Raw genomic sequence first — 15481 nt, 5'->3', positions numbered from 1 at the left:
ACTGTGTGTGCACACTGACAATATTGTATGTGTACAAAGAGAGCATTTAGATTAACAGTAGAGTTAAATATAAGTCTGTTAGCCAAAAGTGGCAGCACAGAACAAGGCATAAAGTGATTAAGGGCTATTTAGAAGAACTAAGCTTTTTTAGCCTGTGGTCTCACTTGGAGAGTGTTTTTTGGTTTCTGGGCAAAATCTGTAGAATGGGTTAATGCATTAGTTCTGTTCTTGGTCACTTGTTGTAATTAAGCATAACTTCTAATGACCAGCAGCACTCACATGCTGCAAAGAGGAGCGTTTTTTTAAAAAACACTTTCAGACCACCACCATGTAACCATCATAATTCATAAATATTATTATTCAAGGGCTGGTTTTTTTGGGGGGGGGACAGTCTGGGAACATTGACGACCTTATTCACAAAGCAGCATTAGTGCTGACAAACCTTTTTAACCTGTCCTGGAGGCACCTGGGGAATTCTGATACAGGATCGCAGATAGGTTTGTTGGGTCTCCTGCTATGGCGGGAGGCCTCCTGCCGATTGTCTCTGACAGATTTTGCTCTAGGCTTGTTCCGGGTGGAGAGCCCTTTTGCTCCTAGTGCTTCTCTCCATTTTCGGAGCTGCGAGTTGGTGCGCTGCTTTTCTGCAGCAAGTGAGATCCTCTTACAAATGGTTTCTGTTTGCCACGGAAAAGCAGCATGCCAACTCGCAGCTCCAGGGCAGCTTGTGTGAAAACCAAGAGAAGTGTGGGGGCAAAAGGGTTCTCCATCCGGAACAAGCCTGAATGCGAAATCAGTCTCAGTTTCTCACTCCTGCTCTGAGTGGTGGTGGGAGAAAAATAAAGAAGAAACAGCTGAAGTTTCACCATAGACTTTCCAGGGGTTCCTAGAGCTACCCACAGCCACTTCCAGATCATACCAGGGAAGGACATAGTAATGTCATCACCATCACATGCCCCCTATATCCTTGCCCCCAGTCCTTTACCTGGTTGTCAGGCTTGGCCTAAAGTGGGCGGCATCACAAAATGGCTGCCTCATTAGTCTGAATGAGGCCTGAAATATGAAATTTGTTTGCAAAATAGTCTTGGAAACTAAAGTTAAGTTTTACAATTTTATGTTGGCATCAGTATTATAAATTTATTGTATCACTGAGTTACACTCAGGAAGCATATAAAAATAATATAAAATACATAACCAAGTTGATATAATGGGTATGCAGTCCAATTGGGCAATCCCCCTAAATACTAATATCTACATTTTCAGTCCACTCAGCTGCAGCTGGGGAGAGCTCTGTCACATCTCCTGGAAAGCACAATACTCACATACCTGTGACAGATGTGGGCTGCACCACAAATACATTTGGGTTGTGGTATTTTGCCCGCATTTAAACAACAGGTCTGCACAACTGCCAAAGCCTGTTTGTATTCTATTAGCCATCTTCCATACTTTACATAGCAAGTCAAATCCTGCAGGCTCCTCGTTGGTGTGGAACTGATCGCATCCATATTCACAATCATTCATTCCCTAGATTGAAAATTCGTGATTGCAGGATTTGTGCGGATCTTATTGCTGGGTGCTGGGATCTTAGTTTGGATAGGCCTTCATCAGCCATGTCTTTGTGGATAGGCAACTCTCTGCTTTCAGTGATCTTTCTATATTCACGAAAAAGACCATCTTGTCTTTGGAGATGTGGGGGAGCAATGTGGCACAATGTAGATAGCCGTCTAATAGCTCAAAGTGGGTTTAATACATCCATTGTATTGAGGTGGACACCAAAGGCGTGAGCATGGGGGCTGTTGAGCCATGCTGAAGCACTGCATTCTTCAGTACTATATACCAGACCCAAGGCTGAGCATCAGTGATTTGTTTTTATAAACTAAGGCCTGAATGAAACCCAAAGACAGGAAGGTTCTCTTTGTTCCAAACATCCAAGAACTGGTTACAGTTGCTTCATGATATGTGCCCCATAGATGAGGCTTTACGCTGCAAGTAGGTTTTAGGGCTGAGTCCACAAGCTCCATGGCTAAACCTCTCAGGGCCTGCTCCTAATCTTTCTTGTGACACTATCTCTCTTTAGGCTGATGTAATATCCTTGTGGTCCCTTGATCACTCCAGCAGGCACTGGGTTGAAAAGAGCTGGGGGCTCTAGAAAGATGCATGGTTAGAAAGAATGAAAGACTTTTCTTTACAGCTTGTCATTCTCAAACAAGGCCTCTCCCTCTCATTGTAATTAATAGTGAATGGGTTGGATCATACCAGATTTTCCTCTATTTTAAAAAAAGGGGTGTGTGTGTCTCTTAACCACTAAAAAGGCTATTTCGGGTATAATGAGACTTGCATGGATAATGGGACTTGCATGATAGTAAGTAAGGAGGCGAATTAGGCAAGACTGAGCACCGAATAAATAAAATAAATAAGCTGCCTGGATCCAACCAAGTGAATTTTTGTAGCATGCAGTTTCCCACATCCTGCCATTTCAAAGCAAATGTGCATACTTCCTTTCTTGTATCAGAAACTCATGGATTTTCTTTTCTTTGTGAGCATATGAAATTGCCTTATACGGGAGGGATGGCTCAGTGGAAGAGCATCTGCTTGTGAAGCAGAAGGTCCCAGGTTCAATCCCTGGCAGCTCCAATAAAAGGGTCCAGGCAAACAGGTGTGAAAAACCTCAGCTGGAGAGCCGCTGCCAGTCTGGGTAGACAATACTGACTTTGATGGACCAAGGGTCTGATTCAGTATAAGGCAGCTTCATATGTTCATATGAGCTAGACCACTGGTCCATCTAGCTCTGTTTTGTCTGTTTTGAGAGAGAAAAGATCTGTAAGGTCTCTGGTTGCTTGCTCTGGCTTGGGAAATTCATGGTGGGGGTGGATTTTGGAGAGGGAGGGGAGGGATCTCAGTGAAGATGAGATCTCCATCCACTGGAGTTGCAATTTCCTCCAGAAGAATTGATCTTTGTTGTCTGAAGAGACAGTGTAATTCTGGGAGAAGTTCAGGCCCTACCTGGAGGTTGCTGACCCTAATAGGGTCACAGGCAGAGAAAGATCTTTTCTCTAATGCCTTCTGACCCTTTTAATGGGAGGTGCCAGAAACTGAATCTGGAACCTCTGCAGCCCCTTCCTATGCAGCCATGGAATTCATTCAAGCATGTTTAGAATAGCCTATTTCACATATGCATGCAGGAGAAGCTCCAACATGTATTGCAAATTACATGTGAGAAGTTATAATACTTCTAGCAGTATCTTTCCCCATTAATAAATCCTGCTCAGAGCCAGCAGGGAGAATAAAAGTAAACTGCCTTGCATTACAGTGGCCCCTGGTGGACAGACAAAAAAATTACAGCTCTCTGTGTCAGGCAATTTATGGAGACCTGGTCGTAGGGTTTTCGTGGCAAGAGACTACAGACATGGTTTGCTATTGCCTGCCTTTGCATTATGACCCTGGATTCCTTGGTTGTCCCCCAGCCAAATATTAACAAGGGCCAACCGTTCCTGGCTACCAAGATTATACAAGACTGGGTCATCCAGGTCAGGACTATATCTCCAAAGAACTTTACTCCAAAGAATAATGAAGAAACACAGATTTTATTCCTGGGTTTGCTAGCAAATTCATAGTGGATTTACACATTACGTGTAGCTTTGCTTAGGGACTTTGTTTTCTTTTGACAGAATGCAGCCACTGAGGTGAAGACTTTGACATTTGTAGGGGAAATATGGCATGGGAGCAGGAGGAGGGTAGCTAGAAGGCTGGAGAAAAATGTCCCATCAGAAGCTTGACCTGTGGAAAAGGGCTGGTGAAGTTTTTCATGGCATGGGGGCAAATAATATCATCTGGCAAATAACGGCCCATTTAGTCTCTATGAAAGGGATAGGGCATTTCCTGCCCCCTCCCCATGCTACCTGGCTGTTGATACATATAGGAGTGAGGCATTTCATAGCCCCTCTCCCTTAAGGCGGTTGTTCTGTGGTAAACAACCACCCAATCAAGCTTCTTTTATTTCTGCTTGGGAAGAGAAATGGGTACCATAATTTTTATTCAGTGGAGATAAAAAGCAGCTTGCTGGGGGTAATTTTCCCAACAAAAAAATGGCTTGGGAGGAAATTAAAGATTAAGCCACTCTGCCTCTTCCAACTGTGTCCTCATTTTTTGAAAAGGGGGGGGGGAGCATGGAAATCTGTTAAAGAATGATGGGATGATATGAAAAGTGAAGTGCTGCCCTCATTTTCAGGATATGGTAAAAGCTGCTCATATTCACAAGACCTTTCCAGCCATTTGCTGTTATCACAGATATTTTCTATTGCTATATTTTGTGGAGCATTCAAAGGGAGCCCTGCTGTAGGGAAAACACATTTTCCACCTCACAAATAGGCTTCCCAAATCCCCCGCCTTGCCTGGAGACCCCCGATTTGGAGCGTTCTCCCCCCGCTAGCCAAAAATCTGGAAAGCGGGGGGCGGGAATGGCAGCCCTTCCCACCCAGCCCCGATCTCAGCAGCTTCTCCTTGCCCTGCCCTTCCCATCCAGCCCCGATCTCAGCAGCTTTTCCTTGCCCTGCCCTTCCCACCCAGCCCTGATCGCAGCAGCCTTTCTTCAGTTTTCCCAGGCTGCTTCCCGCCCCAATCAGCTGGCTGGGGGGAGAGAGGGACCATGTGCCTTTGACCTCCGGAGGCTTGACTTGAAAGGCTTCAATTTAGGATGGTGTGTCTGTGAAGAAGCTGGCAGCAAATGGTGAGTAGAGAGGCTGATCCGCTGCTTCAGACTGGCCAGAAAGGGGGCGGGGAGAGGGAAACGTCTTCATTATTCCCTATGTGATCGATTCTCATAGCGTATAATGGGGAATTGTTCTGGAGGTTTCGGGGGCTCTGGGGGAGCTGTTTTTTTAGATAGAGGCAGCAAATTTTCAATATAGTATCTAGTGCCTCTCTCCAAAGTACCCCCCAAGTTTCAAAACGATTGGACCAGGGGGTCCAATTCTATGAGCCCCAAAAGAAGGTGCCCCTATCCTTCATTATTTCCTAGGGAAGGAAGACATTTAAAAAGGTGTGCTGTCCCTTTAAATGTGATGGCCAGAACTCTCTTGGAGTTCAATTATGCTTGTCACACCCTTGTTCCTGGCTCCGCCCCCAGTGTCTCCTGGCTCCACCCCCAAAGTCTCCTGGCTCCACCCCCAAAGTCCCCAGATATTTTTTGAATTGGACTTGGCAACCCTACTCACAAATCTCAAAATTTGTAGCCAGAAATGCAATTGTTCTTCAGCCGATGCTTCCACTTCAGTGGTGAGATATGGTATTTTGGGAATCATACATTACTGTTCATTCATATAAAGCTGCCTTCTACTGAATCAGACTGTTGGTCTATCAGACTCATGCTGATTCCGCACTAACCTTGCTCCGTGCCATGCTTCCGTTTTTCTCTGGAGCAAGCTAGTGATTTCGCACCAGCTGCTTTTCTCTGGAGCAAGCTAGTGATTTCGCACCACCAGCCCTGGGGCAGCCCACAATTTGCTGCGCCGCAGCATAAACCTATTTTTTCAGGTTTACGCTGCGACGCAGCAAATTATGGGTTGCCCTGGCACAAAATGGCAGCACAAAGCAGCTGGTGTGAAATCACTAGGTTGCTCCAGAGAGAAACGGAAGCATCACACAGAGCAAGGTTAGTGCAGAATTGGCCTCAGTGTTGTCCACTCAGACTGTTGGCAGCTGTCCAGGGTTTTATGTAGGGGTCTTTCCCATCTTCTATAGCCAGATCCCTTTAACTGAGATGCAGGGATTTAGCCTGGTTCCTTCCGTATGCCAATAGCTCTTAGTGGTAGAGCATCTGCTTGGAATGCAGAAGGTCCCAGGTTCAATCCATGGCATCTCTAGTTAAAAGATCTGGCAGTAGGTGATGTGAAGGATCTCTCCCTGAGACCCTGGAGAGTTGCTGCCAGTCTGAATAGACAATACTGAATAGACAGTACAATAAATAGGATTTGGATAAAGTAACACCTGTACTTTTTCAAGCAAATCATTAAGAGAGGAAAGGAACTGGTGAGATTAAGTACACTCTTACAGTATGATTCTAAATCAATGGATTTAGAAGGATATAATTCTGTTTAGGATAGCGCAATTAATGTACTAGATTGACTTCCTCATGTCTCTTCCATACTTAGGGTTCAGTGAGGATGCATGATGCAAAAATATTAATAGATTAATAGACTATATAATGAGCAGCAACAAAATTAATTGCCTGTAGATTTGTTAGAAACACTCAGGGTCCTGGCTCATCAGATCATGGCAGAGGTGGGGAGTATAAACTTTATGTATTGGTCATTTTGGCAATTTGTCTGTTTAATCGAGTCTTACTGTCTGGATGTTGCCTGCTTTGAACCAGCTTGTAAAACACTCAGTAACAAAGTGATAATGCATTTCCAGGGTTTGTGATGGAAACCCAATGACAGTTATTTCTTCCATCATAGAACCACAAATCTTTCAGATTCTTTATGTTGACATGTGTCTCCCATTGCCCACTATTTCACACCTTTCCATGTCCCTCTTTCCGATATGTCTTTGGGAAGATGAAGATAGACAGAATTTATGAAGGGAGGCAGAAACAGCCTGAATTCAAGTCACCAAATTCAAGGCATTTATTTTTAGGGCAGCAAAATGTAGGTTCAGATCCCTTCTATTGGTCCTTGAATGCCTCTCTGTCTGATCTTATGATGGTCGTTACGGTCATGCAACCATTGAAATCAACATCCTGAACCCACCAAGATACTAAGAAATGTATCTTGAACTTTTAAAAGAAAGAGAGAGATGCAGTCAGGGAGAGGATATGATTTTTGGCTGAGTGGTAGGACTGGCATGTTTCACAGTCAGGGTGGTTGATTTCCCAAAAGAACTGGAGCCTTGTCATTTCTTTTTTATCCCCTTCGTATTACATATCCAGCATTGTGTTTATTATTTTTTCATAGCCTGAAATTTAATAGTATTCATACGCTGCCAAACTGGGCACAGTGCCTGTTCTTAAACTGTTTTTATACGTCCTCACTATTGCCTTTCCTATCCTTTCCTTCCTATTTAGCTATACTGTTCCTGGAAGGGTCAGCTGCTGATTACATTCTATTCTTTGGGTTGCATATTGGTTCCAGTTCAAATAAGGAGCTATTCATGTACAGCAGGGGTGGCCAATGGTAGCTCTCCAGATGTTTTTTGCCTACAATTCCCATCAGCCCCAGCCAGCATGGCTGATGCCCTTGATGTACAGTATTATACAATTCTTCTATGCCACCGTGACAATGTATTTGGGAACACAAGGGATGCCCTTCCACTCTGGGATTACATGTGGGGCATACAAAAATGGCTGACCAATGAAAACCTGGCTTTCATTTTGGTAACTAACAAGCAAGATATAAATGCATCTAAATAAAGAAATAATTGCACACTAGAGAACTAGTGGATGATGGATGTAAATGCTTGTGCGCAAGGAATTGTGACAAGAAATGAAAAATTTTTGGAGTTTGAAGTGGGGGAAATTTGGCGCAAAAATGAAATATGTGCAATACCTAGCTTATCAGTTACATTTTTTTTTAATTTTTTAAGAGACGTAATTTGGAATTTGGCATACAAAATGGTACTGTTTGGCATATTTTTGAAATTTTAACATATGAAGGCCTTTGTTTATTACATGCAAAATTGTGAAAATATCCAATACTAGGGAGGGATAGTACTGCAGCACCCAACTCTTCCTTAGCACATGTATATTGATTTTTTTTCCAACTGAAAAGTGGGAGAAAAAGTCAAAAATTGAAAATGCAAATTATAGTAAATAAAAGAAAGTGCATGATTTGAACAGAGAATGCTACCATACCATCACAATAAGACTACTGGAATATTTGGATATAACATTGAAGGTTATCATATTGAACACTCTTAAGTCTTGGAAATAAGAATGATTGTCATAACCATTCTAGCACATTGCATGCAAAATTAGACCTATTCAAACAATATATATATCCTTGAAGTTTGATTAGATGCAGTCCAGAATCTTGTTGCAACTGTCATATAATCTAGACAATTATTATTCCTCCTGTACTGCCCATGGAGAGGCTGACAGAGTGTGATGTACCCATGGAGAGGCTGACAGAGTGTGATTTTTATTGGTTTTTAATGGTAGTAATGTAATGTTGTGAGCCGCCCTGAGTCCGCTTGCGGAGAGGGCGGGATATAGGCTTAATGTAATAATGAATCATAAATAAGACTGCCTAGTGATTTCCTGGCAGAAGGGAGATTTGAGCACAGGACCTCACAGATCACTTCTCAGTTGCCTAGGCATTCTGCTACACTAGCTGCAACATCAACTTCCTTCCATAAAATAAATAATATTGTGAATACATGGTTGTTTGGTGGACTTTCTGTAAAGAGCTTCTACCCACAAGGAGCTAGGTGAAGCAAGGGTGCTTTACTGCAATAAATTATTCCTGGTTTATATGCTGAAATCAGGTTTGTCCAACTGCCAATTCAAACTCCACTCCCTCTCTGGAAGCCAGACCACTCTCTTTCTGTTCTGTGTTCTGGAGAGCTGTAATGGACTAAAGCTGCAGTAATATCGCTCAACCACAAAAGGGGGAGGGGAATGACCGTCTATTAAAAGTAGTTTGTGCCACGATTTGGATGTCCAAGTACCAGGATATGTAAAGTTGCTGAAAGGTTGTGACATGTCTTTGTGTTTCTGAAAGGATTCAACACTTATACCTGAACCCCCATGAGTGAATTCCTAGAGTGCCATGATGTCACTTCCAGGTCCAAACCTGAAGTGACATCTCTCTAGAGCTGCCAATCACCATGCTGGGGCAGGGGATCCCCCAGTTTGGAGGCCCTCCCCCCACTTCAGGGTCATCAGAAAGTGTGGGGGGGGGATATGTCTGCTGGGCAATCCATTATTCCCTATGGAGACCAATTCCCATAGGGCAGAGGTGGCCAAACTGTGGCTCGGGAAATACATGTGGCTCTTTCACACATATTGTGTAGCTCTTGAAGCCCCCACTGCCCCCATTGACTGGCTTGAAGAAGGCATTTGTCTCTCTAAATCACTTCTCCAAACCAAGCCAGCCAGCAGTTTGGAGAACGCATTTAAAGTTAAATTTGCTTTCTTTCCGCCTCTCCCCATCTTTTGGCCACTCTCAAACATCTGATGTTTATTCTATGTGGCTCTTATGTTAAGCAAGTTTGGCCATCCGTGCCATAGGGTATAATGGAGAATTGATCCATAGGTATCTGGGGCTCAGGGGGCAACTCTTTAGATAGAGGCACCACATTTGCAGCATAGCATTCAGTGCCTCTCGTCAAAACACCCCCCCAAGTTTCAAAAGGATTGGACAAGGGGGTCCAATTCTATGAGCCCCCCCAAAAGGTGCCCCTATCCTTCATTATTTCTAATGGAGGGAAGGCATTTAAAAGGTGTGCAGTTTCATTAATTGTGATAGCCAGAACTCCCTTTGAAATTCAGTTGTGCTTGTCACAAGCTTGCTCCTGGCTCCACTCCCAAAGTCTCCTGGCTCTACCCCCAAATTCCCCAGATATTTCTTGAATTGGACTTGGCAACCCTACATCTCTCCCACCTTGCCCTGAAGGGCTCCTGTTTGTTGTCAGTTTCAGGCCAACAACCCTGTTCCCCAAAGATGTGTTAAGTAGGGATCCTTGAGCACCCACCAGTTCCGTTCAGTTCCGTTCTGCCAGCTTGTTGTGAACAGGGAGCCAATATTTCATCAACAGTTTAGGTGGTTCATCTGTATTTTGAGCCAGTTCAGTGGGTTGCTTTCTGCATATTCAAACAGTACAGTGCAATGTAACTATCATCATCTCAAGCCTACATGTTTTTGCACAGCCTGATGAGATTCTCAGCTTCTCTCCCACATGGATCCATCATCACTGTTTGCCACTCCAATAAAAAAGTGAAGAAACCAGTCATGATCAGTGATTTATAAAAACTGTTTTAAAAAAGAAGTCTTACCATTTGGTGTTTGTCTAAGACTGCCTTACTGATGTTTTTAGTTGCTAATCTGTTTGAATCAGTCACATTTTGTATATGTGCAAGAAAGGGTAAACTGATCTGTTCACTTGACATGATTGTACAGTTGGCAGACCAAGCATGGTAAGCAGCAGGAGGCCTGCGGTAAAACCCAGAACTGACAAAGATTAACTCTAGGAATCATTGTAAAAAGGTGACTGCAAGCACCAGTCGTTTTCGACTCTGGGTGATGTTGCTTTCACACTTTTTACGGGGTGGTTTGCCATTGCCTTCCTTAATCATCTACACTTTCCCTCCAGCAAGCTGGGTACTCATTTTACCGACCTTGGAAGGATGGAAGGCTGAGTCAACCTGGAGCCAGCTACCTTGAACCAGCTTCCGCTGGGATCGAACTCAGGTCGTGAGCAGAGGGCTCCGACTGCAGTACTGCAGCTTTACCATTCTGTGCTATAGATAAAACCATAGAGTTTCTAGTGATTCCTAAAGCTACCCTGTGTTACTTCCTGTGCAACTTAGTGAGGTTGGTGAGATTGCTGAGGTTGTTTTGCTTTAATTCTCCCAAAGCTGCTTGGGGAGGCAATGGGCACTGGGGCTTGCTGGGGGGGTGGGTGGGAATGCTGCCTCCATAGCAGGAAGCCTGACCAGCCTACCCAACAAGTCTTTGCCTTGTTAAACATTGCAGTACCTCACCAGATACTCTGTTATTATTCAGGACACACTGCCAACCTCCTGGGAATTTGTCACCTTGGAAGTGAATGATGAAGCTGCTATACATTGCTGCTCTTCTTTTGCTGGCCTTTACTGCACTAGCAGCCCGACCAAAACTTTTAGGTAAGTTACCAGGCAACGCTGTGCATATCTGTGCATATGGATTGAATCTGTTGGGCATTAAATATAGCAAGAGATAACCCGTAAACTCATGGCACAAATCCAACATGACCATTTCTGTAAATGAGGAGAAACAATCTTGTTACTAATTCCAGAAGGAAAGCTGCGTTGGTCTACTGCAGCAAAAATAAACAGGAGTCCTACGACACCTCAGTGTACTCAAGTTTTATTGGAGTATAAAGATTAATGCTCATGTAGTTGTTTAAATATTTATACCCTGCTTTTCTCCCCAAAGTGGACCCTAATAGGCTTACCAAAGATGACCCATATAGGTGCCCAGTATTGCAGGCAAACTCCTGATAATTGTTTCTGATCCTTACCAGTTCATCTGATCGGGTGGAAGCTGGTTAGTAAAACAGAGTGGGGGTGGCGATCTTTGTCGATGCACAGTCTGGAAGTGTTGGCATCGCACCAGGTGGCACTCTAGCACTTGCCCAAAACTCTGTGGAAATTAAGGAGTGCTAGAGTATCACCCTGCAGTGATGCCAGTGTTTCAGGATCATGCGAGAAGTGACATCATAGCACAGCGACAAAGATCGGCACCTGTTCCCCACAGTAAGTATTCACTTTTTCCCATGCTTCATTTATCCTCATAACAATAATCCTGTAAGGTATATTAGACTGAGAATAACTGACTGACCCCAAGTCACCTAGCAAGTGTGTTAGATATTTTACAGGGTAAATGAAGCACAGTGGAATAATGCAGCACAGAAACATGTGTGCTTAACATCTATGGAACAGTTTACTTCAAAATTAGGGAAAGAATTACATTGAAAGAAAACAACAGGAGTTTAACTAACTCATTTTTCTGGTTCTGATTGACTCCATCTTGTTTCTGTGTTCTCTCTGACCTTAAGAAGGAAGGAATTTCTTATAACTCACTTAATCGTATTATTTCTTATAACTCACTTAATCAACTAGAAGAGTGTCAAGGATAGCGTTATAATATGTTTTAGTTAATTGTTTTAATTCAGGCTTTTAAGGTTAATTTAATGTTTAATTTAATGTTTTCAATGTAACTGTTTTATTGTTGGTGCACCATGGGGCACCGTATTGTTAGCCGCCCTGAGCCTGCTTCGGCAGGGGAGGGCGGGGTACAAATAAAATTTATTATTATTATTATTATTATTATTATTATTATTATTATTATTATTATTATTATTATTATTATTATTATTTTCATATATGTAATTGCCTGAAATATCTTAATAAAATTGTTTAAAATCTTTTTAAAAAAGATTTAAGGAAGGAAGGAATGGAGGTTTCCCTCCAAAGCTCTACCCCTTGAGTATGTGCAGAACAGCATGAACTATGTCCAATATATTGATTAGCCAATGGTCAGTCTTAATACCAGGTTGTGACACGGAGGCAGGTAATGGCAAACCACCTCTGAACGTCTCTTGCCTTGAAAACCCTGTGGGGTCACCATAAGTTAGCTATGACTTGACAGCACTTTCCAGCACACAAATTGCCTCTAGGCACCAGTTTACCATTTCTACAGCCTTCCTGGGATCTGCTGGAAGTGTGAGGTAGAGCTGAATGTCATCTGCATATTGGAGGTAACTCAGCCCATATTACCAGATGACCTCTGTTTATTAAAAGTTATGGAGCCACTGACATGGATAGTCCTGGCAAGCCTGATCTTGTCAGCTCTCAGAAGCAAAGCAGGCCCAGCTCCAGTTGGTACTTGGATGGGAGACCTCCTTGAAATACCCAGAGGACAAAGGCAGGCTTTCAGCCACCTCTCTGAAATTCCTCCAGGCCCCCAGTAGGGGTCAGTCACCAGAGGCTGACATGATTTCCAGGTGTAGACACACACACACACACACACACAAAGCCATGGAGGACAAGATGGAAACTTGTGGGGCTCTAGAAGTCAAGGAGACAACCAGGAATCCCCCAGCACCACTTTTTGAAACTTAACTTTCAAGTAGAGCTAAAGCCACTGCAAAATGGTGTTTTCCAGTCCTGATCCTAAAAGATAGTCTGGAAGGTTACCACGTTTGATGGTATCAAAAGCCACCAAGATGTTCAGGAGAATTAACAGAGTCTCACTCCCCCTTTCCATCTCCCAGTGAAAAGAACCAGGGACTTTCCCCAAAACTATTTAAAAGTTGTTAAGTCGGGTCTTTACTTTTATCTCTTCTAGGAGCAAAGTGTAAGACAGGCCCACTGGACATTGTCTTTGTGATTGACAGCTCACGCAGCGTCCGTCCCTTTGAATTTGAAACTATGCGGCGCTTCATGATTGACATAATTAACAACCTAGAGATAGGCATCAATGCCACAAGGGTTGGAGTGATCCAGTATTCTAGCCAGGTCCAAAATGTCTTCTCCCTCAAGACCTTCTTCAACCGGGCTGACATGGAGAAAGCTATCAACAGCATTGTCCCGTTGGCCCAAGGCACCATGACAGGGCTGGCCATCCAGTATGCCATGAATGTGGCCTTTACCATGCAGGAAGGAGCGCGACCACTGCACAAGAAGATTCCTCGAGTGGCTGTGATTGTAACAGATGGGCGGCCGCAAGACCGTGTGACGGATGTGGCTGCTCAGGCCCGAGCGGCTGGCATTGAAATCTATGCTGTGGGTGTGCAGCGGGCAGACATGAACTCTTTGCGGGCCATGGCCTCTCCTCCACTGGAGGAGCATGTCTTCTTGGTGGAGTCTTTTGACCTCATTCAACAATTTGGCAAGCAGTTCCAGGATAAGTTGTGTGGTGAGTGTTGGGGCAAGGCCCCACCATGTTGCCTGTTCAGAAATTTGAGTTCTTTAAGTATAGCTGATTCTCATGTTGACCATGACTTGCCAAGTTGTGGGAAGTCCAAGACATTGTCCACCTGATGAAGATAATTGTTTGGATGACATAAAATACTTTAGTGCTATAATGATAGAAGTCTTGTTGCAAAATTTTGGAACGATATAGTATTAAAAAGGTCCCTCAGCTTTGGTGTGAACCAACCTTTCTCTTGACTTTGCAGTTCAGTTGATAGACATACCAACAAATGTAACACTGATTCAGTGGCTTAGATTCACTGGCAATTACTGTAGACAGAAGAGAGTTCTGTCCGTGGAACATGGAACTTTCTCACCTCCCCATCACACCAAAGCCCAAAATGATGTTCCTGAGGAACAACTTAGGTGAAGTTTGTGTGTCAGAGATCTGCTGCAGGAGGAAGGAATTGATAAAAATTGCTCCCCTTCCATTCATGAAAATCATTTGTGGGATCCAACCCATTTTTATTTGTTAATTTTTTTCTATTCTTCTGGCAGTGTCTGCCTTTTAAAATATCCTTGTGTCATCTCTATATATTTGTGTGTAGCTTTACTAAATATTTAAATAGGAGTCTGAATGGTGGAAAAATCTTCTCTGAGGATTGGGAGTAAGATTTCTTGGTCATTGTATGGATACTATCCAATCACCACTGGACATAGCCAGCTTCTGCTGTTAACCAATAGAATCATAGAATCATTGAGTTGGAAGAGACCTTCAGCAACTCTTCCAACTCTATACACAATGCAGGAACTTCACAAATACCTCCTCCACACACATACATCCCCAGTGACCCTTGCTCCATGCCCAGAAGATGGCAAAAGCCTCCAGGATCTTTTGCCAAACTGGCCTGGAGAAAAATTGCTGACTGACCCCAAAGTGTCAGTCAGCATTTCCCTGGGCATGTAAGAAAGGGCCACAAGAACTAAGCATAGGAGCATTTTTCTCCCCCAGAGCTCAACAATGTAATTTCCCTCCTCTGTAGTCATTAATGCCAGTGGAAAAGTAGTAGTACTGAGCAAAAAAGAGGCACTTCCAAATTGGTCTTTTTGTTGTTGTTGTTGTTCAGTCACAAAGCCCAGTACTGTTCTAAAAATATTTACTCTGGTTATCTGTTTCCATGTTTATCAGGACTATGAATCCCTATTTACAATTGCCAATTTGCATCTTGCAGGTGTTGATATGTGCACAGAACTGGACCATGGCTGCCAGCATACTTGTGTCAGTATCCCTAGCTCTTTTTATTGCCAGTGCAACCCAGGATACAAGCTCAATGCTGATGGAAAGACATGCTCCAGTAAGTATGCCATTTTCTAATTTTAAAGACTGTCAGGCAGGTATTAGGTCATACACACATAATGCTTATTCTTGTCCCTAAACCTAGTTTACAATAAAATTGCACATTGAGTGGATTCAAGTTTACTATAATTATGCTTCAGAGTTGAGAAAGATGCTGCAGAATCAGCAATGGGGAGGGGCTGTGGCTCAGGCGTAGAGCATCTGCTTGACATGCAGAAGGTAACACATTCAGTCCCCAGCATCCCCAGGTGAAAGATGCTGCCTGTCTGAGTAGGCAATACTGATGTTGATGGTGTGATTCAGTACAAGGCAGCTTCATGTGCCCACTTGTCTCTGGATGTGTCCGTCTTATATAATCTTGTTGCATACAGAACTAGTGCTGAAATGGAAAACAATATGGTTCTTGTTAGGTAGTTCTAGATTGCACTGTGTAGATATCCCTGTGCCCAAAAAATTGGTGCTGGGGATGAGGGAGATCCAGAAATGGATATATGTATTCAAGTGGAAAAACACAAAAA

The 15481-nt window shown here is 43.4% G+C and overlaps 1 protein-coding gene and 1 non-coding gene across 2 annotated transcripts in view; both read left to right on the top strand.

Moving 5' to 3' along the window:
• Positions 1-15481, top strand: part of MATN4 (matrilin 4) — a 67501-nt gene that overhangs the window by 27001 nt on the left and 25019 nt on the right. The window contains exons 2-4 of the mRNA XM_060230896.1: positions 10716-10834; positions 13041-13610; positions 14839-14961. Of these exons, the coding sequence (XP_060086879.1) occupies positions 10759-10834; positions 13041-13610; positions 14839-14961 (769 nt within the window). The 5' untranslated portion in view covers positions 10716-10758. The remainder of the gene's footprint in view (positions 1-10715; positions 10835-13040; positions 13611-14838; positions 14962-15481) is intronic.
• On the top strand, positions 2560-2631 carry TRNAH-GUG (transfer RNA histidin (anticodon GUG)). Its single transcript has one exon. It is a non-coding gene; the product is annotated as a tRNA-His (tRNA).

This window comes from Heteronotia binoei, chromosome 2 (assembly GCF_032191835.1).
Source record: "Heteronotia binoei isolate CCM8104 ecotype False Entrance Well chromosome 2, APGP_CSIRO_Hbin_v1, whole genome shotgun sequence".
Classification (NCBI taxonomy): domain Eukaryota; kingdom Metazoa; phylum Chordata; class Lepidosauria; order Squamata; family Gekkonidae; genus Heteronotia; species Heteronotia binoei.
The sequence above is the reverse complement of the archived record's forward strand: the minus strand, read 5'-3'. Positions and strand labels throughout refer to the sequence as shown.